At 44.2% G+C, this 24,634-nt stretch overlaps 1 protein-coding gene across 6 annotated transcripts in view; it reads left to right on the top strand.

Annotated features, from left to right (window-relative positions):
• EDAR (ectodysplasin A receptor) overlaps positions 1–18,676 on the top strand; it is an 88,189-nt gene extending 69,513 nt beyond the window's left edge. For 2 of the 6 annotated variants that reach the window (XM_084872480.1, XM_084872478.1), the window contains 7 exons: positions 2,804–2,890; positions 3,958–4,086; positions 4,190–4,264; positions 4,552–4,624; positions 7,629–7,788; positions 8,899–8,959; positions 16,929–18,676. In XM_084872480.1, the coding sequence (XP_084728606.1) occupies positions 2,804–2,890; positions 3,958–4,086; positions 4,190–4,264; positions 4,552–4,624; positions 7,629–7,788; positions 8,899–8,959; positions 16,929–17,251 (908 nt within the window). In that variant the 3' untranslated portion in view covers positions 17,252–18,676. The remainder of the gene's footprint in view (positions 1–2,803; positions 2,891–3,957; positions 4,087–4,189; positions 4,265–4,551; positions 4,625–7,628; positions 7,789–8,898; positions 8,960–16,928) is intronic. The other 4 variants (XM_084872479.1, XM_084872481.1, XM_084872483.1 and 1 more) reach the window with 4 other exon arrangements.
• The last annotated feature ends 5,958 nt before the right edge of the window (positions 18,677–24,634 follow it).

The following is a 24,634-nucleotide window of genomic DNA, read 5'->3' as shown; positions in this document are numbered from 1 at the left end:
GTCTTTTCCCGACTACAGGGCCTAAGCTCCCTTGAGCCCCTTGCCAAACAGATGGATGAGCTTCGTTTTCAATGTCCAATTGAAACTGTGCCCATATGTTTTCTCTCGCTTCACTGGGCCAAATGTGATAAGCTGTCTCCCAGTACAATGCCAACAGGGCTAACACCTGAAACCCAGCTCACCACCCTGTGATGGCGAAAGGCAACCTCCAGATTGGTCTTGTTCACGGGGAGCACACACCTCCAACTGCACCTCCCCAATGGACCATTGGCTCTGAGATCAGATGAGAAGGCTAAATTAATTTAACAGCATCTAAATTATGAGCTCTATCATGAGTTTGGGGGTCAGGAAAGCTGTTCATCCTCCAGAAAGGCAACGAAATGTCTCTGTGAGCTCTGAACAGAGCAGAGACTGCTCTCAGAGGCTGAGGAGAGGAAGAAAGAAAAGCCAATTTTCCAGCGGGGATCCTGAGCACGCCTCCTCCAGCCTCCCAGGTCCCAGGGCCCACTTCCCAGCTTGCTGCCCATCACCCACCAGCAATTACAGAAGAAAGGGGAAGGCCCTGGAGACACTAGCATAGGGGCTGGGACATCAGGAGGCCCCTCTGTTCTGAGCCTGTCACCTTTGGGTCTCTGTTGATTCTGAGGTTAGCCCATGCTGGGCTGTTGCCTTGGTACCCCTATGCCTCTCAGCATCCCTCGCTCTCAGTAGAACTAAGAAGCCATCCTAGTGACAGCAGTTGAGAACATAGAAGGAAAGAAGTGGAACCACAGAGCTCATCATGCCCTGCAGAGGAAAAACTCTGGCCCCTCCATCGTGTTGGTGATCTGGGTGGCACCCACACCCATGTCTGAGGCAACACTGCAGGTGACAGAGACCAGACAAAGAGCCAGAGGCCAGGAGCTCCCAATAAGTGAAGTCCCTGGGCTCTGGAAGTGGCAAATCCCCAGAGAGCGATGCCTAACTCAACAAGAGGGCTGTTTCAAACAACGTGGAAAACTGCTGAGTGTGAGCTGAAGGACCGCAGGATGGCACCAGGAGCACACACTCTGGCCTAGCAAGCTTCCCCAGGGTGAGCCCTGTCCAGGGTGTGAAGAGGGTGTGAGCCTTCACACCTCACAGTGCTTCCTTAAAAACCCACCTGTTTGCCCCTTGGGTGGCAAATCGCATTTCTCCTATACCTGTGACAGTTTAACTTCCTGTCCAACCCAGCAACTGGCTGGCCTGAACCCTGGGACACCTAACAGAAATGCAGAACTGGCGGAAACCGGTTTGGCTCAGTGGATAGTGCATCGGCCTGCGGACTGAAAGGTCCCGGGTTCGATTCCAGTCAAGGGCATGTACCTTGGTTGCGGGCACATCCCCAGTAGAGGGTGTGCAAGAGGCAGCTATTCGATGTTTCTCTCTCATCGATGTTTCTAACTCTCTATCCCTCTCTCTTCCTCTGTAAAAAATCAATAAAATAGATTAAAAAGAAAGAAAGAAAGAAAGAAAGAAAGAAAGAAAGAAAGAAAGAAAGAAAGAAAGAAAGAAAGAAATGCAGAACTGCAGCAGGAGCCAGTCTTCAGCCTGCTCCCTCCCAAACTGCAGCCCTATTTTATTTGTAGGGTTTCCATTTGTTCTCAAAGGTGTGAGGATCAAAAGTTTCTGACCCTGCTCTCTCCTAGGACCTTCTCTTCCTACTGGCCACTGATGTATGGATAATTCAGCAGGACTTCTCTTGCCCAGTTGGCTGTGGTCACTGTCACCTGGGTGTCCCAGGCCATGTGTGCAGGTGGCTTTAGAAATACCACTCACGGAGCAGGTGGCTGTGTTTCTCCTAAGAAGCTTCTGTTAAAGAAAACACCCCTGTTTCTCACGGAGCCTTGCTGACCAGGATCCAGGCATCGGTGCTGTTAGTCCTGGCTGGGCAGCTAAGAGGGCCAACATGCATTGATTTTCGGGAGGACACTCACTTGGCCTCACTCGGACAAGCAAGCCCACACTCTCCAGCTCAGGGGTCCTCAAACTTTTTAAAGTGGGGGCCAGATCACGGTCCCTCAGAGAGCTGGAGGGCTGGACTATATGAACTACTAATTCCTACTGTAACACCTCGGCTGCACTCACTGCCCAAAAAACCTGGCGGGCCGGATCAGACTCCTCTGCGGGCCGCATGTGGCCCGCGGGCCGTAGTTTGAAGACCCCTGCGAGTCCAGCTCCTCCAGAACTGTCAGCAAAAAAGCAAGGCAGGAGGACACTTATTTGAAACATGATCATTTTTATTAACTGCAAAACTCAAGTCTGGCCTAAAGGAAGGCCGGCTATGTCATCTTTTCTGTGGTAGAACATTTTGTTTGTTTTAACTGAACAACTTAGTGATTTGTCTGATCACAAAATCAGCTTCATATTACTCCTGCTAAGTGTCACTTTTTTACATAGAATGGGAGTTTTACAAATCACAGTTTTGAGAGAAGACCAAGCTCACGCCTACTCTTTTAACAATTTGGTCACAACTATTTAAAAATGTATTATGCAAAAAATACTGAAGAAAAATACACCAAACTATCAACTTTAGACAGAGGCTGTAGGTGATTCTTGTATTTCTTTCTTGCGTTTTGATTATTTTCTATATTTTTAAATAGTAAGCATGGATAACTTTACTTGGATAACTTGGATGGCAGGTCTTAGGTGGGCCCCTCTCCAGCCCTTTTATAACCTGGGACTGTGAACCAATAGCTCTGTGGCCGCACCGTGTGTTTCAGTGCTGGTGGTGGAGCTTCTGCTGGTCACTTTGAGGAGCCCACAGCAACTGTTCTCCTTGCAGGTGCAGGAGCCACCGTGGGGGTTTCTGCCCACTTGTCCAGCACCGCGGGCAGCAGCACCCTCTCTCCTTTCCACCGAGCCCATAAAGGTAGGCAGGGTGCTAACCACCTAGATGTAAGTGGGGGAAGTGGGTGGCTGGAGAGGAAGAAAGGAAATAATTATTAGAAATGACCACGAAGCCGGGACCGGTTTGGCTCAATGGATAGAGCGTCGGCTTAGGGACTGAAGGGCCCCGAGTTCGATTCCGGTCAAGGGCATGTGACTTGGTTGCGGGCATATCCCCAGTAGGGGGTGTGCAAGAGGCAGCTGATCAATGACTCTCTCTCTCATTGATGTTTCTAACTCTCTATCTTCTCCCTTCCTCTCTGTACAAAAATCAATAAAATATATTTTTTAAAAGAAAGAAAAGAAAAGAAATGACCACAAGCTCTTCTCCACTTCAAATCACCTTCCTCCTGTGATTTAATCACACTCACTGCCCCCAGCTCTAGAAATTAGAAATATCTCTGGGAGGAGGGGAGCTGCTCACTCCATGGGTGTGGCAATGCTGCTCAGGACGAGTGTGGCAGGGTGGAGAGTAGCCAGCTTCCTGAGCTGTGGTGGCTCTGATGTCAACAGCAATTCTGTTGCAGGCTTTCATCTGAACCTGCTGATCTCAACACTTGAATATCTGTTCTCAATAACTACGTTTTACTCCCCAGTCTCTTTGGGGTGGAAGGATCGGGGAGGACCCCCAAGGTCAACAGTTTCTCTCAGAGCAAGACCTCATACTGGCTCCTCATCCCCTCTTGTACAGTCGCAATGCCATCTGTGGTTTAAGCATATTTATGGCCCGGTCCCCAGTGAGGCAGGGTTGCCTTCAGATTCCCACAGTGCACTCAACACACATGCCGGCTTCCCAAAGCAGTCGAACCAAGGGCAAGCACCCCAGGAACAACTGAGCAAGTACAAGCCACAGCACTGTGGGAGGGCAAAGGAACTTGTAGGGTTGGGTTCTCAGACTAAGCAAGCATTTCTGATTCTGAAGCCCCAGGAAGTGTCCCAGGGCCATTGTTCACAGGGGCATGGTCTTAAGGAGAAAGGACCCTGCCTGGTGGATGGGTTCCTGTTGGGACGCTTGAGTCCTAAGGCATTGCCTTTTCTCCTCAACTTCAGCAGAGCTCTCAGGCCAAGGACACCTGGCTGCAGCTCTGATCATTGCCATGTCCACCATCTTTATCATGGCCATTGCCATCGTCCTCATCATCATGTTCTACATCATGAAGACGAAGCCTTCTTCCCCAGGTGACTGTTCCCCATGCCTGCCTCGTATCCCCTCTCCCCTGAACAGCCCCATCTCCTTACCAGTCAAGCCCAGCTGCTCACACACTTCTCTTTCTCTAACTAGCCTGCTGCACCAGCCACTCAGTGAAGAGTGTGGAAGCCCAAGTGAGCCAGGAAGGAGAGAAGAAAGAGGCCCAAGGTCTGCAAACAGAGTCCCCACAAGCATGGGTGTCTGTCTTCAGTGTGGAGATTGTCTGACCCTCTTGCCACTACCCCGGCAGCCTGGCCTTCTAACTGGCTATGCTCTTGTGCCACTTAGTGCAGGGGTCCTAGGAAGGGGTGTCAGTGCAGCCACGTGGTGCTTAATCTTCAGGGCATTGTGATTTAGTCACCAAGTAGGTCTGCTACAGAGGAAGTGAGCAGCGGAAGGACAAGTTCAGAGCTGGAGCCGACACTAACTCCTCCCTCCCCCAATCTTTCCCACAGACAGTGTGGTGATTTTCTCTGAAAAGGATGAATTTGAGAAACTGACAGCAGCTCCAGCAAAGACTGCCAAGAGGTATGTCAAACCAAAGCATGCCCAGTTCCAGGCTGAAGTGAAGAGTCCTTGGGGGTCCTGAGTAGGAAGGGCAGCTGGCCACGCGGGTGAGAAGTGCTCTGAGAAATCCGGCAGCTGGCTGGAGGTCGTGCTGGGGACAGCTCCAGAGAGAGCAACCAGCGGCCAGCCAGCAAGGCAGTCCTAGTCAACCCGGAGCCTCAGCCTCACTGTGGGGCTGCAGCAGGGCCAGGTGGTATTAGGGAAAGGTGGTGAACACCTGCCATCCTCCAGGGCCAGATGCCCCACGCCTTTCTCTGCAACATGCACCTGCTTCGTGCAGACCCCACAGCTGCTGCGTGCCCCTTTCTCTCCAGCAGCCTGGTTAATATGACTGCCGCTGCTGGCCGTGCGCAAGTGATGGCACAGTGCTGACACCAGGACTGATGTCCCCGTGATACTGCAGCAGTGGTGATGGAGACGGCTACCACATACCTGGTGCTGGTTACCTCCAGTGTGCCTGTGCTGCCTTCATAAACCCTTTGAGCAAGGTGCTAACATTGCGCACATTTGTAGGAAGCTGTCATGGGCCTACAGTCACATACCTAGGGAGTGGCAGGGCAGGGGGCCGAGTCCAGGCCATCTTGCTACAGTGTGTGTTCCACAGGCTCTGGCCCAAGCGCTAACACTTAGAGAAATAAAGCCCCTTAAGGAAGAGATTGGATGCATGAAGTCCTTACCATATTTACCACACACACACATCGGGATGTGGAATCAGCTCCAGCTTTAACATTGAGAGTGCAGGGAAGTAAACTTTTTTTTTTAAATCCTCACCCAAGGATAAATTCCCATTGACTAAAGAGAGAGAAACATTAATCAGTTGCTTCCAACACGCACCCTGACCAGGGATTGAATCTGCAACCAGGTTTGTGCCCTGACTGGGAACTGAACCCATGATTTTTCCACGTATGATATGACACTCCAGCCGTCTGAGTCACCTTGCCAGGTCATTTGTACTTAGTCCTGCTTAGATTCCAAAAATCCATCCCACGGTAATAGTCCACCCATGGCTGTCCCAGGACCCCATCCATGCAAACTGCCCCGTGGCAGATGCGGGCAGAGGCCCTGTGGAGTCAGCAAGCTGAGGAGGAGCAGGGGCTCTGCCCCGCTTCCCTGGCTCCTGGCAAGGGAGCTTTCCGGGGGACTTGAACCTGGCAGAGCCTGCTTTTTAGGGATGATAATGAATCAAGATGTTTGCATGGAGCTTTGCCGTTTATAAAGCACTACCCAACTTGTTACCTCATTTAGAAAACTCAACAACCTGACACAAGGGTAGGAAGCAAACTTAGATCATAAAACCTTTGCACACTGGGAAAGAAAAGCAATTGTGTGTGCTCATCTTGGCAGTCCTGTAGAAAATGGTTGTTTCTGATAAGTGCCTCTGTTGCCAATGGTCATTTTTCAAAACCTCACACATGTTTGGTCTGAGCAACTTCGTGCACATCTGGCAAAGGTCTGCCAGGTCCAAGCTGCTGTTAGCAGGAGGGAATCCAGGCTGGCAGCTGTGTGACGGGGACTGGGCTTGGCAGTGTGCCTCTTGCAGACAAGTCGCTCCTCCAGCCTTCCTCTGTCCAATCCCATCTGGTGTCAGCTACTCTCCATCTGACCTTCCAGCCTTTTCTCATTGCCAAGAGGAGAGAGCCGGGGCCCCGGGGACGGGAGGTAGAACACTCAAAAGTGCCGGGACACATTCTAAGACTTAAGTTTCCTCAAAAGCTAAGGAAATATTTTGGGACACTACTTGTTTCATACACAAATGTTAAATAAAAATTAACACTCAACAATTGTTTTAAAAGACAAGGCACTGAGCTTTCATCCCCCTCCGCCTTCTCTCAGGTTTTAGGGAAAGGGCCTGAGGCCACTCAGTGTCTGTGGACAGTGGTGCCTTCCCACGTGGCCTGCACACAGGTGGGGCCAGCAGCAAGCCAGCCAACGCTCCCAGGGGCCGGAACCCTGGGGGGTGTCTCTCACCATTTCTCCTTTCTTTAGATCATTCTGTGCCCACGGTTATGTTGGTGTGGGCTTCCTTACTGCAATCCAGTTATTAGCAAATATAATTCTTTAGCCAAACCACAGGAAACAAGCAGGATGCCTATTAAAAAAAGAATATTGTTTTCATATATTTGGAATGATTTTGAGAGTTTGAGCTTCAACCCGCATGTGCTTAGGGGTGTGGGCTGGGCGGTGAGCAGCAGTGTGACTGAGCCACCCGCCTCCCTGCAAGATTTCCCAGACCCCCTCCCTGGGCTGCTGTGGTCTCACATCCCAGCAGCCCCCCTCCCAGGCGCCCCAGGCTCAGCTCTGTGTGTATGCATGGGCTTTGTATTCCGTTACCCCAGAGAGCTGTCATCAAGTCTGTGCCCGCCACATCACCTCGTTTGCTACATGAAGACACAAGGTTAAACTCTTTGCTTCCCTGGATGAAATATAGAAAGCCATAGCATATTCAAGAACCCTTTCCCAAACTGGGTGGGGTGGAGGGGTGAGCTGGTGCCATCCCTACCGCACTGGCCCCTGCGAGTCCTCCTCACCCAGTGCCTGTGGGCCACCCTGCATCCACCCTCCTTGTCCGGACGGAATGGAGAGCAGGCTGAGGCTTCTCACATCGTGCCCAGGAGATGCTGAGTAAAAGCTTAAGAACCTCGTCCCTGCTCCGCCCACCGCTGGAAGGACATGCAGGCGGCGGCACTTTCCCAGGCAGCGCTAACGAACCCTTCTTTTTTTTTCTTTTTTTTTTTTCCTTTTTTAATATATTTTATTGATTTTTTTACAGAGAGGAAGTGAGAGAGATAGAGAGCTAGAAACATCGATGAGAGAGAAACATTGATCAGCTGTCTCCTGCACACCGCCCGCAACCAATGTACCTGCCCTTGACCGAAATCGAACCTGGGACCTTTCAGTCCGCAGACCTACGCTCTACCACTGAGCCAAACCGGTTTCGGCTAACGAACCCTTCTTGTTTCCACAGTGAGAACGACGCCTCCTCTGAGAACGAGCAGCTGCTGAGCCGGAGCATGGACAGTGACGAGGAGCCCTCCACCGACAAGCAGGGCTCCCCGGAGCTGTGCCTGCTGTCACTGGTCCACCTGGCCAGGGAGAAAGCCGCCACCACCCCCAAGTCAGCCGGGGTGAGGCGCTAGCAGCCCAGGCGCACACCTTGGGATTCTCTGTGCAGCCCTAACGCACGGAGACACGCCCCTTCTCCAATGAGCCTGCTGTGGGGCGTGGCGCTACTCCCACCGCCCAAGTTAGCAAACTCAGATGGAGGGACAGATTTAAAGCAAAATATTATAAAAATAGAAAACTTATTTATCTTATGTAGCTTCATAGAAGAAAATAAATAAGCAAAGACAATAAGTTAAAATTGCTTGGAATGCTATAGGACAGAAAAAAACTTTGTAAATATACTGCCCTATATCCAACCACACATATAATAGTTAAATATAACTATTTACAATATAAGTATATGAATACATAGTTATATACTATGTGAATGCATAGCTATATACTGTATGAACAAATAGCTGTGTACTATATGACCACATAGCTATCTATCGACATAGCATGCACATTTTCAGGTAAAAAAAATGCTCCACACGGTTTATCACCTGAAGCAGGCCTTAAAGGTACTGTGGAGGGGTGTGGGGCTGCCTGCCCAGGCTGCCTGACAGTCTAGCATCCAAGCCTCAGGGCAGCTGTGTTGCTAGGTAGTGCTGCTCTTGGTAAAAGTGTCCCTTATAATTAGAGACTGGACTGGGCCTGGGTTCTGGCGGAGACATCATGGGCTGTCCAGTTCAGTGACCTCTGCAGTGGGGCTGGTCATTTGCTGAACCTGGAGGCCTAGGGGGTGGATACGAGGGGGCCTTCCAAGCAGGGCTAGTTCTATACCTGCCCGTTAGGGGCCTCACCTCTTGGCCTCCTGCCGGCAAGCTGCAGTCCCTGGCATTTGCCCTCCAAACAGACCTGTGCACATGTGGCCTCTGGTTGTCATGTGAGTCTACGCCCAATGAGCCAAGGAAGTCTGCCAGAGGGCAGGGACAGTGCTCGAGCTGGACGCCCAGAAAAAGGCGTGCTCTCAGTTATGGATAAGATGTTCGTGTGGGGCCTTGATTCAGCATTTCCAGCTGGAAATCAGGGGACAGCGGCTCTCTGCCAACACTGAGATGGAAGAGTAGATTCATTGTTTTCTGCCATTCCCTCCTTTCTGAAAATTAACATTCTCTAAACTATTTTCATAGATTCAAAGTCGAAGGAAAAAGATACTGGATGTGTATGCCAACGTGTGTGGAGTTGTCGAAGGTGAGCATAGAAGGACTGTCCGGGGGCACTCCCCCAGGTCTTGCTTTCTAACCGGAGGCGAGGAGGGGGCTCTGACAGGAATCCTGGCGCTCTGGGGAGGGGCCGAGAAAAGTCACCCATCCAACTTCCTCATCAGAAGCTTGGCTGAACTGATTTCAGGTGGAGGGACATGGAATTTGATTCCAAGCTATGTTAGCACATTTCCCCAGCATTTCCCCTCGGCCCTCCTTTCCCTTCAGGCCAGGGAACCAGCATTCCCCAGTGCAGGGCCTCGCTGAGGGGAACACGCAGTCAGGACACTCACTGCTCTAGAGAAAGCAGGGGTGGAAGGGCTAGATGTCTCCCAGACCCCACGGGCTGTCTCTTTTTGGCATTATCATCTTCAAAATTTTTGATAATCATCACTTATCCAAAATGTGGTAGCCGCCCTTCCCTTCCCTCTCACTGGCAGTGTGTGTGGAGGTGTCCTCTCGTAAGGATGTCTCCTAAGCAGACTGAATCATACTGCCTTACTAACTGCAGTTTAGAGTGTGGGCAGGAATGAGTTTATATTTCTAATTATATTTCTATCTGAAACCAGAATCTGCACTCCCAATTTCTGCCAAATGAAGTTTCTATGTTACCATCTTGTCTTCAGGAGATAAAACTCATCCTTGAGGTTAGGGGGGTTTCCCGGCTTCATCGGGCCACTTGGTTTGGTCTCACTGGCCCCCTCCATGGATTTTTCCATATGCCCAGGCAGCAGGCGTGTAGCCTGGTACCCACTCATTTCTCCACTTGGGCCAAGCCCAGCACACTGAACCCAGGGCAGGCTTACTGGCTGGTGTTCTGGAGGTCAAAAATAACTCCTGAGGGCCACGCGCTCTCTTCAAAAGCTCTGAGTGTTGAAATGTGGCCTCTCTCCACCAGTCATATCCCAGGTCAGCCTGTCCGACCCAGCATATGTGGCTGGGAGCCATCAGCTGCCCAGTGGAGGATGGTCTGAGATTTGTATTCTATCACCCAGAAAGGTGATTAGAATTCTATCTTCTCGGCTCCAACAATGTCTTTATCTTAAGAGCCCAGACCCCAGGGACAGCGATTTTTCAAATTAATTTTCGGATAGAGGAGCTCCTCCAGTGAGACTGGAAGGATGAAGGGCTTGAAGCCCTGTGCACTCAGCTGCTCTCTCATGTGCCTACAGCACCCATGGTGCTGCTGAGAACCAATGACCAGCAGGGCCCAGTCTTGAGTGAACATTAGGCCCTCGGAGAGTCTTACACTGGCTCCCTCTACACCCCTGCCCCAAAGCCCCGATGTAATTGGTCTGGGGTGAGTCCCAGGCATCGGTGTCTCTTATTGTGTTTTTAATTAAACGTTTCCTTTTGAGATCATCGTATTGGTAAGAGATAAGACAGAGAGGTCATGTGATACTCTCCCCAGTTTCTCCCAATGGTAACATCTCGCCAAGCCATCCGTAAAGTCACAACCAGGATATCTACATGGATGCACTGCAGATCGTCCACAAGGATATCTCTGGTTGCCCTTTTATAGCCACACTCACTTCCTAGCTACCCCACCCCCTGGCAACCACTAATTTGTTCTTCATTTCTATAGTTTTGTAATTTCAAAATTGTAATATAAGTGGAATCATACATACTGTAAACTCTTGCAAATGTATTTTTTTATTAAGCATAATTCATTGAAGATTCATCCAGATAGGTGCATGTATCATAGTTTGTTTCTTTTTATTTCTAACTAGTAATCTGTGTTAAGGATGTACCACAATTTGTTTAATCACTCATTCATCCATTTAAGAACATCTTAGTTGTTTCCATTTTGGGGCCATTACAAATAAAGCTGCTGTAAATAATCATGTAGAGAGTTTTATGTGAACATAAATCATTATTTCTCTGGGATAAATGCCCAGAATTATTGAGTGGTATGGTAGATTAGTGTTGTTTAAAACTTCCAAACGACTTTTCAAAATGGCTGTACCATTTACATTTTTACTGGCAATGTATGAGTGATCCAGTTTCTCCACATCCTTGCCAGCATTTGGTGGTGTTACTATTTTTTTATTTTAGTCATTCTGGTATGTGTATTTGATATCTCATTGTGGTTTTTATCTGTATTTTCTTCATGTTTGAGCATCGTTTCATGGGCTTATTTGCTATCCGAAATGTTTCTTCATGTCTTTTGCCCATCTTTCAGTTGGATTGTGTGATTTTTTTTTTTTTTTTTTTTTTTTTTTTTTTTGCTGTTGAGTTTTGGGAGCTTTTCAATTTTGTGATTTGCAAATATTTTCTCCACTTTGTATCTTGTCTTTTCATTCTCTTAATAGGATCTTTCACAGAGCAAAGTTTTAAATTTAATAAGTCATATTTATCATTTTCCTCTTATAGATTGCTTTTGGTATCAAGGCTAGGATCACTTTGCCTAGCTCTAGATCCCAATGATTTTTTTTCTAAAAGTTTTATATTTTGCACATAAGTCCATGAGCAGTTGGAGTTAATTTTCACATAATATGAGACTTAGGTTGAGGTTTTGTTTTGTTTTTTCCTCTACATGTTCACTTCCTCCTGGAACATTTGTTGAAAAGACTATCTTTTCTCCATTGAATTACTTTTGCACCTTTGTCAAAAATCAGCTTGGGCATACTTGTGTGAGTGTATTTCCTGGGTTCTCTGTTCTTTTGCATTGATCTGTGTGTCTATTCCTCTGCCAAAATCACATAATCTTGATTGCCATATTTATATGTCTTGAAATCAAATAGACTGATTGTCCCCACTTTATTCTTTTTTCTTTATTGTTTTAGCTATTCTAGTTCCTTTGCCTTTTCATATAAATTTTAGAATAATTGTTCCCATATCTACAAAATATTTTGCTGGGATTTTGATAGGAATTGCAGCAAACCTGTATACCAAGGTTTGGGAAATTTGACATCTATACTATCTAAACCATGAAAATGGAATGTCTCTTCATTTATTTAGATTTTCTTTTATCTCTTTCACCACATATAGTTTTTAGAATACAAGTCCTGTTACTATTTTGCTAGATTTATGCCTAAGTATTTCATTTATTTTTGAATGATTACAAATGATATTTTATGTTAATTTTAGTGTATGTTTTAATTGCTAGCATATAAAAACATAATTCATTTTGTGTGTGTCTATCTTATATCCTGCAGCCTTGCTGAAGTCACTTATAAGGTTTAGGAGTTCTCTGGTAGATTCCTTGATAATCACCCAGATAATCACATCTGCAGATGGGGACAATTTGATTTCCTTTTTCTTAATCTATTGCCCATTCCTGCCTCATTGCACTGGCTATAACTTCAGCACCATGTTGACTAAGAATGAGGAGAGCAGACATCCTTGCCTTGTTCCTGATCTTGGAGTGAAAGCACTCAGTTTTTCACTATTAAGTATAACATTAGCCTAGGGTGTTTTCTGTTTGTTTGTTTGTAATTTACATTAATTTTGTGAATAGATTACATTATTTTTAAAATATTGAATCAGTCTTGTATTCCTGGAATAAAGCCCACTCTTATGAATATAATTTTTTTAATATATTGTTGAATTCTATTGTCTAATCATTTTTTAGGATTTTGCATCTACTAGTATATTCAGGAGGGATATTGATCTGTAGTTTTCTCTTTTTCGGTACTGGTTTCGGTATCAAGCTAATACTAGTTTCACAGAACAAGCGGGGAGTGTTTCCTCCTTTTCTATTGTCCAGATTTTATGTAGAATTGGTGTTGATTCTTTGAATTTTGGTAGAATTCTCCAATGGAACAATGTGAACCTATCAACTTTTGGGGGGTAGTGATTTTTAAAACTACAAATTCTACTTCTTCAATCATATTAAGGCTGTTCAAATTATCTACTTTAAACTGGGTGAGTGGTGGTAGCTTATGCTTTTTGAGGAATTGTTCCATTTCATCTAAGTTGTCAAATTTATGTGTGTATTCCCTTATCTTTTTACATCTTCATGGTCTGTAGTGATATGCTCAATTGCTTGATATTGATAATTTGTGTTATATTTCTTTATTTATTTAAAAATCTTACTAGAGATTAGTCCGTTTTGTTGATCTTTTCAAAGAACTGGCTGGCTCTTTTCAAGTTTAGCTCTATTGTTCTTCTTTTTTCAATTGCATTGATTCATGCTCTTTATTATAGTTTTCTTTCTGTTTACTGTGGGTATATTTTGCTAATCTTTTTCTAGATGCTTGAGATGGGAGCTTAGATTATTGATTTGAGATGTTGAATTTTCATTTTAAATTATTTTTAAATTTTTCTTTCTAATTTCTGTTTTGACTCCTGGGTTATTTAGAAGTGTTTGTTTAGCCCTGATAGTACACCAAATGCATGAATAGTGGTGCAAGACAGAGGCCCGGTGGACAGCGGAGCTCTTAGATTGCAGTGGGAGGTCAGCTCTGTGGGGTTATCCCCAGTGCCAGGGCTCTCCTCAAGGAGGGAGGCAGGATGCAGAGCAGGATGTGACTGCCAGTGGCCCGCCCCAACCTGGGAAGCACCAATAGCTTTTGGTTCCAGAACCTCCCAGAAAGATGAGGATCCCTATATCTCTCCTCCCTCGGCCCCACATTCAAACTAATCTTCTTAGAACAGAAAGTCAAGGAAGCTGGCAGAAACCTAATAAAGGTCTCTGAAAACAGTGTTTCAGCCTTTGAAAAATAAACCATGTCTATAAATGCATTAACTCCATGGGGAAATGAATGTAATGAACCAAATTCAATCTCTGCTTAAAAAAACAAACAAAAAAATTGTATTATTTCATTTCCAAATGTGTGTCAAGATTTTCCTATTATCTTTCTGTTGTTGACTTACAGTTTGAGTTCATTGTGAGGATACATTCTGCATACAGTTTCAGTTCGTTTAAATTTTTTTGTTGAAGTATATGTCCTGCACTTGAAAAGAAAGTATATTCTGTTATTATTGGTTGGAGTGTTCTGTAAATGTTGATTGGATTATTTTGGATAATGTATGGTTAAGTTCTATATTGTAATTATTCTACCAGTTACTGAGGAAGAGGGTTGAAGTTTTCAACTATAATTGTGGATTTGTCTGTTTATTCTTTTAGTTATACCAGCTTTTATTTCACATCTTTGGGGCTCTGTTGTTCTATGCATACATGTATAGGTTTGCTCTGTCTTCTTTCTGAATAGACCCTTTTATCATTATATTATGTCCCTCTAAGTCTCTGATAATTTCCCTTGTTCTGAAGTCTACTTTATCTGCTGTGATAGCCACTTCTGCTTTCCTTTTATTAATGTTTACATGATTTATCTTTTCCTAACATTTTACTTTCAACCTGTCCACAGTGTTTTTACTAGCCATTATTTTACTAGCTTCAGTGATATATATAAACCTTACCTCCCTATGTCCTTTTTGTTTATAGTTGTTTTATATATTTTCTCTACATATAGTTAGAACCACATCTGTTGCATCAACTTACAATAATAATTCAGAAAACTTAAAAGGAAAAAAAAAAGCCTATTATATTTACTCAAATTATGCTTACTGTGTTCTTTTCTGATGTTCCAAGGCTTATTCTTTTATTATTTCCTTTTTGTTTAGAGACGTCCTTTAGTTGTTCTTTTAGGATAGCTGTGGTAGTGACAGATTCCTTTCGTTTTTCTTTATCTTGAGAATGTCTTGATTTTGCCTTCATTCTTAAAGGATATTTTCACTGGTATAGGATACTGGGTTGACAGCTCTTTTCTTTCATTACTGGAAAACACTGCCACTTCCCTCTGCTTCCATATTTCTGTTCAGAAACCCACTGTCATTCTAATTGTTTTTTTTCCCTATCGGTAATATGTGGTTTTTCTCTGGCTGCATTTAAGACTTTCTTGTCTTTAGTTTTCAGAAGTCTATTTATGATGTGTCTGGATATGACTTCCTTTGAGTTTTTTCTGTTCAGAGTTTTATCAGATTTTTTTAAAAATATATTTTATTGATTTTGTACAGAGAGGAAGGGAGAGAGATAGAGAGTTAGAAACATTGATGAGAGAGAGTCATCCATCAGCTGCCTCTTGCACACCCCCTACTGGGGATATGCCCTCAACCAAGGTACATGCCCTTGACCGGAATCGAACCCAGAACCTTTTGGTCCCCAAGCCGACGCTCTATCCATTGAGCCAAACTGGTTTCGGCAGAGTTTTATCAGATTTTTTAATCTGTAGGCTTTTGTTTCTTTCCACGTTAGGAAATTTTTCAGCCATTTTTTTTTAAGCTCCACTTTCTTTCTCCTCACCTAGGACTCCATGGAATATATGTGAGACTTTTGGTCACAGGGTCACAGGTCCCTAGGGCTCTGAGTCTTTCAGTTTGTTTTATCTCTGTTGTTCAGATTCAATAATTTCCATTCCAATATCCAGTTCACTAGCTCTTTTCTCTGTCTTTATTCTGCCATTAAACATATCTAATGAGTTTTCTATCTTTTGCTTTCAATTTTTTTTCCAAGTGTGTTTGAAATTACTTTTGAGGTATTTTCTTATCATGGCTTACTTAAAAAGTTTGTCAGATAATTTTAACATATCTTACATCAGTGTTGGTATCTATTGGTTGTCTTTTTTTTTTTTTTCTCGTTGATTTTTGTGATGTTTCTGGTTCTTGGTATGATGAGTAGTGTCTATTGAAACCTGGGTTTTTATGTCATGTTATGGATCTTACTTAAGCCTTCTATTGTAGCTGGTGCCCAGGGATGCCTCTGTGGTAGGGGGCGGGTGCCACCTTGTTACTGGCAGGTGTGGTGCAGATAGATGTTCAAGTTCCCACTCAGCCTTATTTGACATCCAAGTGTTGGCTCCTTTTTATTGCTGGTTTGACATCCAAGTGTTGGCTCCTTTTTATTGCTGGCCATCTTCCACTCTAACTAAAGAGAAAAGATTAGTGAGAAAAGATTAGAAACAGATCAGTGGGAATCTGTTTCTCCAAGTGGTCTCCACTGATACAATGGGAGTTGGGGGACTTGTTACCAGCTGATAATAGGAAAGTCCAGGCTCCCTACTTAGCCTTCCCTGACACCATCGGGTGCAGGATTGTAGCCAGACTCCTCAGTCAGCCTTTGCTGGCCATGGTGGTGGTGAAACCACAGTTTTTCTGTGGTGTTTGGCTGCAATAAAGCATTATTGTCTAAATGTTTTCTTCTTGCTAAGCTTCTGTTTTCCTAGTGTTTTAATTAGAGATAACAGGCTTTTGTTGAAGATATTTTTGTTATTGTTGGAATTTGGATTGCTGAACTATTCAGCTCCATGATTTGGATGATGAGGCAAAAGCAAACCCAAGGAACTCACCACTGTATTATTGCTCCAGTACTGAGGTCCTCGGCAGTTTTTTCCCCTCCATTTTCTAGAATCCTTATATGTTTGCTTTATGTATAGTGCCAGGGGTTTCACTCTACTTACCCAGAAAAATATTCCATCTTCCAGAAGTGGCAACACATCAATTTTTTAAAATGTTTCTAAGTGAATCTATGTATAGCAAAGTCTGTGAACTACTGAGTTGGCTCAGATTTCTCAAACACTAAGTCTGGTCTGTCTTTGAGAGCACCTTTCGTAAAGGTTACTACTGTCCCCATAAAGGGACATAATACTATCCCTTTGACTTTCTTCCTGGCCCAGGTCCAAGTATGCAAAGTTACTCAACTAAGAGTAGCCTGTATGGAAGGCTTTGGTGACTGCTGAAAATGGTGTCGAGAGGATAACGGTCACTGTCAATATGGTTATGGTGGTTATTTTCTTAGGAGGAGAAAGGCCATTATCGAGACTGAGGTTTAGGAAAAGACTTCTCATGTGGTTGCCGAAGTCCTGGGTACTGTTGGCCTTAAGCTATTTATTTTTAGTGTTTTTCTGTATCTGTGTTTTATTTTACATATTTTTCAAAGGTTTAAAAATAAATGTCATGGTGTTGCCTTCTGTTGACTGCCATCTGCAGCATCTGACTGTGGCCCTTCGTCTCCACAGGACTCAGCCCTACGGAGCTGCCATTTGATTGCCTTGAGAAGACCAGCAGAATGCTCAGCTCCACATACAACTCTGAGAAGGCTGTTGTGAAAACGTGGCGCCACCTTGCAGAGAGCTTTGGACTAAAGAGGGATGAGATTGGGGGCATGACAGATGGCATGCAGCTCTTTGATCGTATCAGCACAGCAGGTTACAGCATCCCAGAGCTGCTCACAAAACTGGTGCAGATAGAACGGCTGGATGCTGTGGAGTCCTTGTGTGCAGACATACTGGAGTGGGCCGGCGTCGTACCCCCTGCCTCCCAGCTACCCGCTACATCCTGAAGAGCATGCCTGTAGACCACTCTTCTTGGGATGCACCAAGGACCCAATGAGAGCTCAGGATCTAATGAGGACTCTAGAGCTGTGGGTGATGCCAACAGACGACCAAGAATCAAGGGTATGTTGCCAGGGTATGCCTTAGGCTGTTTCAAGAAACAAGAGGAAATGAGGCCATCTTCCACTCTAACTAAAGAGAAAAGATTAAAGCTAGGATGCTCCCAGCTACCCACCTGCAGCTCACCAGATTGAATAAATATTTATTCAGCTAGTCCACTCACCATGAACTTGTTTAAGGGATATTGTTGGGTACTCAAGTGAGCCAAACAATGTGGGGATGACAGAAGTGAAGAATCTGGTCCCTGTTTAAGAAGTTTACAACCCAGGGAGAGACAGAGACATGTCCACAAGCCACTTTGCTAGAAGATATCAAACAATCTGAATGAGGGGATTCTAAGAAAATGTAATAAAAGTTCTGAGAGAGAGCGATGCTTCCCACTGAGATGGTGAGGCAGCATTTTCATGAGGAAAGCAGCTCGGGAGTTTGGTAAAATGGTTACAAAATGCAGACACCACCACCCTCCCCCTCCCCCTGCATGTATTGTTTCCGGATCAATACAAGTGGGTTCATAAGATAACTTTGCCTGTTTCTGAGGCCATCGTATTCCTGCAGCCATCTGGTCACTAATGGGAGAACTTGCTCTGGAGCCTGCTTTATGTCACTGATAGGAAGGTATGTGTCTGTCTAATCAAGGAGACCTGTGCAATAGTCAATTTTATTTACTGCATGAGTTCTAGGCCTGGGGACCCAGTTGTTTTTTATAACATACTAGAAGCCTGGTGCAAAAATTTGTGCACTGGTGGGGTCCAGCTGGCCTGCCCAATGGGGGTTAATCAGGCCAAGCCAGCAGCAGGGAGAAACCATGGGCAGTTGTACAGCCAGCCCTGCCCCTTTTGGGGTGAGTGCGGGCCAATCGGGGGCAGGGCCGGCTGAGGAGAGGGGCTGCAGGCAGTTGGCCAACCATCCCCACCCCTGTGTTGGGGGCCAATGGAGAGCCAGGCTGGCAGGGGGGGGGGGGGGGGGCAGCTGATTGGGGCCCAGATCAGGCTGGTTGGCTGCCACAGTGCTCATCATAACTACCAGTCATTCTGGTCATTCTGGTCATTCTGCCATTCTGGTCCCTGGACTTTTATATATATTGATGAATTGCCTTCCAACTCTCATTTTCAGTCACATTTGACCTTTGGGGTCAGCAGTGCTCGAAGGACACGGCCATTTATACTATATGCCAGGCTATTTTTGCTTCAAAGAAAAATGGGTGGTAACTCTGCTTAAAAAGAGAAATGATTACTTTCTAACAGCTCAGCCACACATAACTCTTGATTTCCAGAGAGTTTGAGACTTGTGCATGAGTTACATGGTGTGAGAGTTTTAGGCCTGGCTTTCTGAGCCAATCGGGGGAAGTAGAGCCCTGTGCAGGGAGGGCCTGGGCTTGGCATCCAGGGCCTGGTTCTAATTGTGCCAACATGGGCCGTTTTATTCTTTCTCCCCAGGCCTCAGTTTGTCTTCTGCAAGTGAGAGGCTAGCGTGTGATTCTATAATCACAGGAAAAGTAAGGTTCAAATAAGCAAAAGGAAAGTAGATCTCTGGGAAATGCCAGGCCTCTGAGGTCCATGGAAGTGAATACAGTGTGAGTCACCAAGTAAAATGGAAATTTAAAAAACCCTCCCATTTCAGTTGCAGTAACTGCAATTGCTTGGCATACATTCAGAAATGAAGTTAATAAACTGGCATTGTTCTTGGCAGATTCTCTTCCTACATCTGTAATTGTAAAGAGCTGGAGAGCAGGGTAAAGATCTCACCAGGGGCTTAGTTTGGAGCTCATGGCTGAGCTCCCTAAGGACAGGTCTGACTGTGGTTGTTACTAAATTAAAACCAGCCTCTCACGTATAAAGCAATGCTTCTAAAATCACAAGTTGCATGACTGAGCAAGTATTTTGGGGGTGAAAATCAGTCATATGTTTAAAGCCAACAAACAATTTTCCACCAATGAATGTAGAACATACTGTGATAAAGTCATAATGAATACTTAATATCATCATTTACTATGTCTGTTTGCTGCTCTTTGTCAGAACCTATTTGATATATTCTGCAAGCTAAATCTGCCATGGCAAAACATAGTTACCTTCATTCCTTCTGAAGTCCTGGGTACACCTTTCCCCTGCTTTGTGATAACGATGATGAGAATCTCCCCCTTAATTAGACTGCAAATGTCACATGTGAAGAGCACGCATTTCCAAGATAATAGTTTGCAGCTTCCCTAGAACAACATTTCCAGTAACGAAGCAGGGATGGCTATTCTCTGCCTCCTCCCTCCACACACACACACACACACACACACACACACACACTTGTGGGTGGGGAGAAGAGTTCCCTCTTCCCACCTACTGTTGAATTCTGGGGTCAGAGGTCAACCAGCATCAGATCATGTATTTTTTACTTAACCTGCCATTTCTAGGGAGCTAGTTACACATACACTTATGTATTTCTTTGACATTTACTTATTTGGAGACAAATCCAAAAAATGTTTACTCTGATAAGCTTTGGCCTGCATATGGACAATGAGACCATACGATTATTATTGACCAAAGCTAGGACTCCACCCTGACACTCTGTGTGGATACAGTCATTATTTTGCTATATGCAAAAACATTTAGAAAATACCCCAGGCTAGAGCTGTAGCCTATAGCCAATGAAGTCTTAATTGTCATTTTTTTTGTCTAATTTTGTATACATAACTTATTATATTTTACAGTTTCAATAAACTAATTAAAAAGAAGAGCTACAGACTGCTACAATGTGAATTCTTTGGGAGAGGGCCTTTGGAGAAGTGAAAAGATTCTGATTTCTCTGTTCCTGGTTATTGCTCTGTGTTTAACAAATCTGTAGGATTGGGACCAGCAGATTTGAAATACCTAAAATGTTATGAGCTGAGCCATTCACTCAACAAAAGCAAGCATTGCAACGAGATCATGTGAAAAACACTAGGAGCATTGCTTTCCCATTGCTATCATTAGTTTATAAGACATTGACTCACTTAACTACAGCTATGTAATAATACTGCCCCAACATTCAGTGGCTTAAGCCAACAATATTTTTTTAATGTTTCCATTGATTTTAGAAAGAGAGGAAGGGGGAGACATAGAAACATCGATGACAGAGAAACATCCATCTGCCGCCTCCCACATGCCTCCACTGGGGTGGGGCCCACATCCTGGGTATGTGTCCCAATCAGGAATCAAACAAGTGATCCTCCTGGTTCATGAGTCTATGCTCAGCCACTGAGCCACACTGGCCAGGCAACAACCGTTTGGCTATTACAGTTCAGGGGTTAGTAAGGTTTCTAGCTGACCTAGGTTATGCTAAGGTGGTTGTGGCTCAACTGGGACCTCTGTCTGCTGGAATACTTTCATTGGGATAGCTCTGCAAATGTAAGGTCAAAGAGTGAAATGTCAAAAATTAGGACAGATGATGCAAATGTCCACAGGTATATTTGTTTCCTACACCTGCTATAACAAATTACTACAAATCTAATGGTTTAAGACAACACGGATTTATGATCTTATCATTATGGAGGTCAGAAGTCCTAAAATCAAGTGTTCCTTGTGGAGACGTTAGCAAACAAATCTGTTTTCTTGCCTTTGCTAACTCATAAAGTCCTTTCATTCTCCTTGGATGATCTTCTTCCACCCCCCTAGCCAGCAATCACATTGCTTCCCTGCTGCTTCCTTCTCTGACTCCAAATGCTGGGTTCCTCGTACCTCTACAAGAATGTTAAGTCAGGAACATACCATCTCAAGATCCTTAATGCAATCAACACTGCAAAGATCCTTTGCCACATAAGATCACATATTCACAGCTGCTGGAAACTAGAAGGTCGACATGTTGGAAGGTCCATCCTTCTGCCAATGACAGTAATTGCTGTAAAACAATAGTGTTGTAACAACAACAGTGAGTGTGTAGTAGCTGTGGAATATAACAATGTAACACCAACAGTGAGTGTGTAAGTGACTCTGGAATATCACAATGTAACACCCACAGTGAGTGTGTAGTGACTCTGGAATATAACAATGTAACACCCACAGTGAGTGTGTGGTGGCTGTGGAATATCACAATGTAACACCCACAGTGAGTGTGTGGTGGCTGTGGAATATCACAATGTAACACCCACAGTGAGTGTGTAAGTGACTCTGGAATATGACGATGTCACATTGCAGAGGAAGCACAGTGAAGAAACTGTCCAGCAGGGTCTATCTTCTGTGTGGCTGAAATGTCAACTACACAGTGGCTGCCTTCCTTCTGAGGACAGAGAAATGGACTGTGCTGTACGTATCGGCCACAGAGCTTTCCCCTCCCTGACTGGGTGAGCTCTGCTTTCCTCCACTTTCATCTTCAGAGCGGACGTGGCAGTCACCTGCGTCCCCAGTTTCCATTGGAGAACATCCCATTTCTAGTGAGCCATTCACTTTGGCAACACAATGATGGCTTCAGAAGCCTATTGACTTTGTAATGAACCAACAGGTAAGGTGTATTTTGCTGCTTTGGTCAATGCATCGAGCCCTTCAATATTGCATTCCTAGTAGAAAACTAAAATCCTGGCACCTCTTCCTATTTGAGTGGCTGGTGACATGGGTCGTGAAAGAATTCACAAAGAAGAAGGAAAGTAATGATGAAGTTTACTTTCCAAGGGTGGAAAGGGCCAGGTCCTGTTGGAGCAATATGGATCCTGAAGAGAGAATCGCTCTGGCTTTTAAAGAGTAAGCAGTTGTGTTGTGAACAATAAGGAAGGAAGGGTGTTGTGTTGGTTTAGTGGTTCAACTATAAGCAGATGCTGGGAGTTATCGTGAAGTTATAGTTGTTTGGTTTTCAGGAGATGGTCAGGCGATGCACTGAGACTGTGCCATACCAGCATTTTCTCATGCCTGTGAAACAAGCTTAGAACAAAGTCATGAAGAGTTCAAAGGGGAGGCCTGTTTGAAAGGGAGAAAGAAGGGCAGGGAGAGGAGAAGGAATACCAATTCAACTTATTACCAGAGACTACTCAGTATGAGTCATCCTGAGTCTATTAAAACAGCAGGGAGGAGGGGGGAGGAGGACAGCCTTCTCTCGTCCTGCTATGTACACAGGAACCAACAGTCTTGGGGCTTAATTACCAGGCTCTTCTCATAAATTATGGAAAAATCACAACAAAGAAAAAGAGAGGCCTATTTTCTATTCTTTCACTTCCCATATATGTTGGTGTGTTTTAGAATCAGAAAAACTTGGAAGTAGCACAAGCACTTTAGAGGGTCAGAGGAGTCTTTCTTAGCTTTATGTTCTGGTTCCTTGATATCTCATGAAGAGCAGAAGTTTTGTAGATATTTTATTTTTTTAAAAAAACAGCATAGAGATAACCACAGGCAAAAGAGAGAGATAAAAGTTAACTAAAAGTTACCTAGTCGTTCCATTTAAACAAAGTTATTCATGATTCATTTTGTTTTGTTTTGTTTTGTTTTTATCTTATTTTCATAATTCTGATCAGCATTGATCAGGATAACTACTGCTCTCGGAGAATTGCTCCTATTCATTCACAGTCACCTGTCTTGGCCTTAAGACAGTTTCAAGTCATTTCTCTACGCTTCATTTTTCTCATCTACAAATGGTAATACTGTAGTAATATTATGTTGCTTTTATAATCGTTGAGAGAATTAAATTATGTAATAAATATACAGTACTTCATCAGGCACATATAAAGTTCAACAAATGTTAGCTATCATTACATTATTATCTAATCTTGATACGTGGAAGCTAATTAACTGCAAAGAATTTCTAAATAACATTTGGGTAGGAAAAATGATTATAAGGCTTACAATCCTTACTGCCAGGAGAAATATCAGTGTAAGAGAGAAGGAAGAGGAAGTCAGTCCAGCTAGAGAAAGTGGTGGTGCTCAGCGTGCTGCTGCCCCTGTTGGTACCAGGAAGAAGCAGCAAGATCACAGAGGGCAAACCAGAGACTTCAAACCTGCAGTAGCCCTCAGACTCTGGCCCTGCAGCTGTCGCCCTGGAGTAATGGAACCTGTGGGAAGAAAGGTAAAAGGCCTCTTTTAAAGCAAAGACTGGATTGGTTTTTTTTTTCTTTTATTTTGTTTGTTTTTTTAAATCTCACGTGGAGAAATTTTTTTCATTGATTTTTAGAGAGCGTGGGAGGGATGGAGAGAGACTAAGAGAGAGACACATTGATGTGAGAGAGACACATTGATTGCTTGCCTCCTGCATGCATCCCAACTGGGACCAGGGATTGAGTTTGCAACCAAGCTACGTGCCCTTGACTGGAATCAAACCTGGGACCCTACAGTCCGTGGGACAACACTCTAACCACAGAACAAAACTGGCTAGGGCTGGATTGGGTTTTGATACCATCTACCTGGGCATATCATAAATAACTGATGTTAAATTATGATGCTATCTAAGAACAAAGCAAACATCTTTCCAATAATCTGCACTTCAAGGTTTAGCATATAATACAGATAAAAGATTTACTTTAAAACTGCAGTACATCAGAAAGCCAAGACTGCATTACATCTTCTAGAGTTCAAGTTAAAAACGCCTGTAGGCTTCTACTCAATAAACACTCAGGACTGGTATAAGAAAATTACCATGCCTGGCACAGTGGCTCTGTTGGTGGGAGTGTCATCCTGTGCACCATAAGGTTGTGGTTTTGATTCCCAGTCAAGTCACATACCTAGGTTCTGGGTGCAAGCCCCAATTGAGGCCAAATCAGGAAGCAACCAATCAATGTTTCTTTCTCTCCCCTTTCCTTTCTCTCTAGAATCAATAAACATATCCTCATGTCGGGGGGTGGGAAAAGAAAGAAGAAAGAAAGAAAGAAAGAAAGAAAGAAAGAAAGAAAGAAAGAAAGAAAGGAAGGAAGGAAGGAAGGAAGGAAGGAAGGAAGGAAGGAAGGAAGGAAGGAAGGAAGGAAGGAAGGAAGGAAGAAAGAAAGAAAGAGAAAGAGAGAGAAAGAAAGAGAGGGAGGGAGGGAGGGAAGGAGAGAGGGAGGGAGGAAGAAAGAAATTTACCAAAATCCTCCCTTAATGCTAGTACCGGATTTTTATAAATGATTTTTTATTTTTCACTTATAGTTGACATGCAATACTATGTTAGATTCAGATGTACAGCATGGCATTTAGAGATTTATTTAACTTATGAAGTGATCACCCTGATAAATCTAGTACTGATTTGGCATCATACAAAGTTATTACAATATTATTGACTAGATTCCCTATGCTGAACTTTACATCCCTGTGACTATTTTTGTAACTGCTAATTTGTACTTAATCCCTTCACTT

The sequence above is a fragment of the Pipistrellus hanaki genome, assembly GCF_964339955.1.
Source record: "Pipistrellus hanaki genome assembly, chromosome: 2".
Classification (NCBI taxonomy): Eukaryota; Metazoa; Chordata; class Mammalia; order Chiroptera; family Vespertilionidae; genus Pipistrellus; species Pipistrellus hanaki.
The sequence above is the reverse complement of the archived record's forward strand: the minus strand, read 5'-3'. Positions and strand labels throughout refer to the sequence as shown.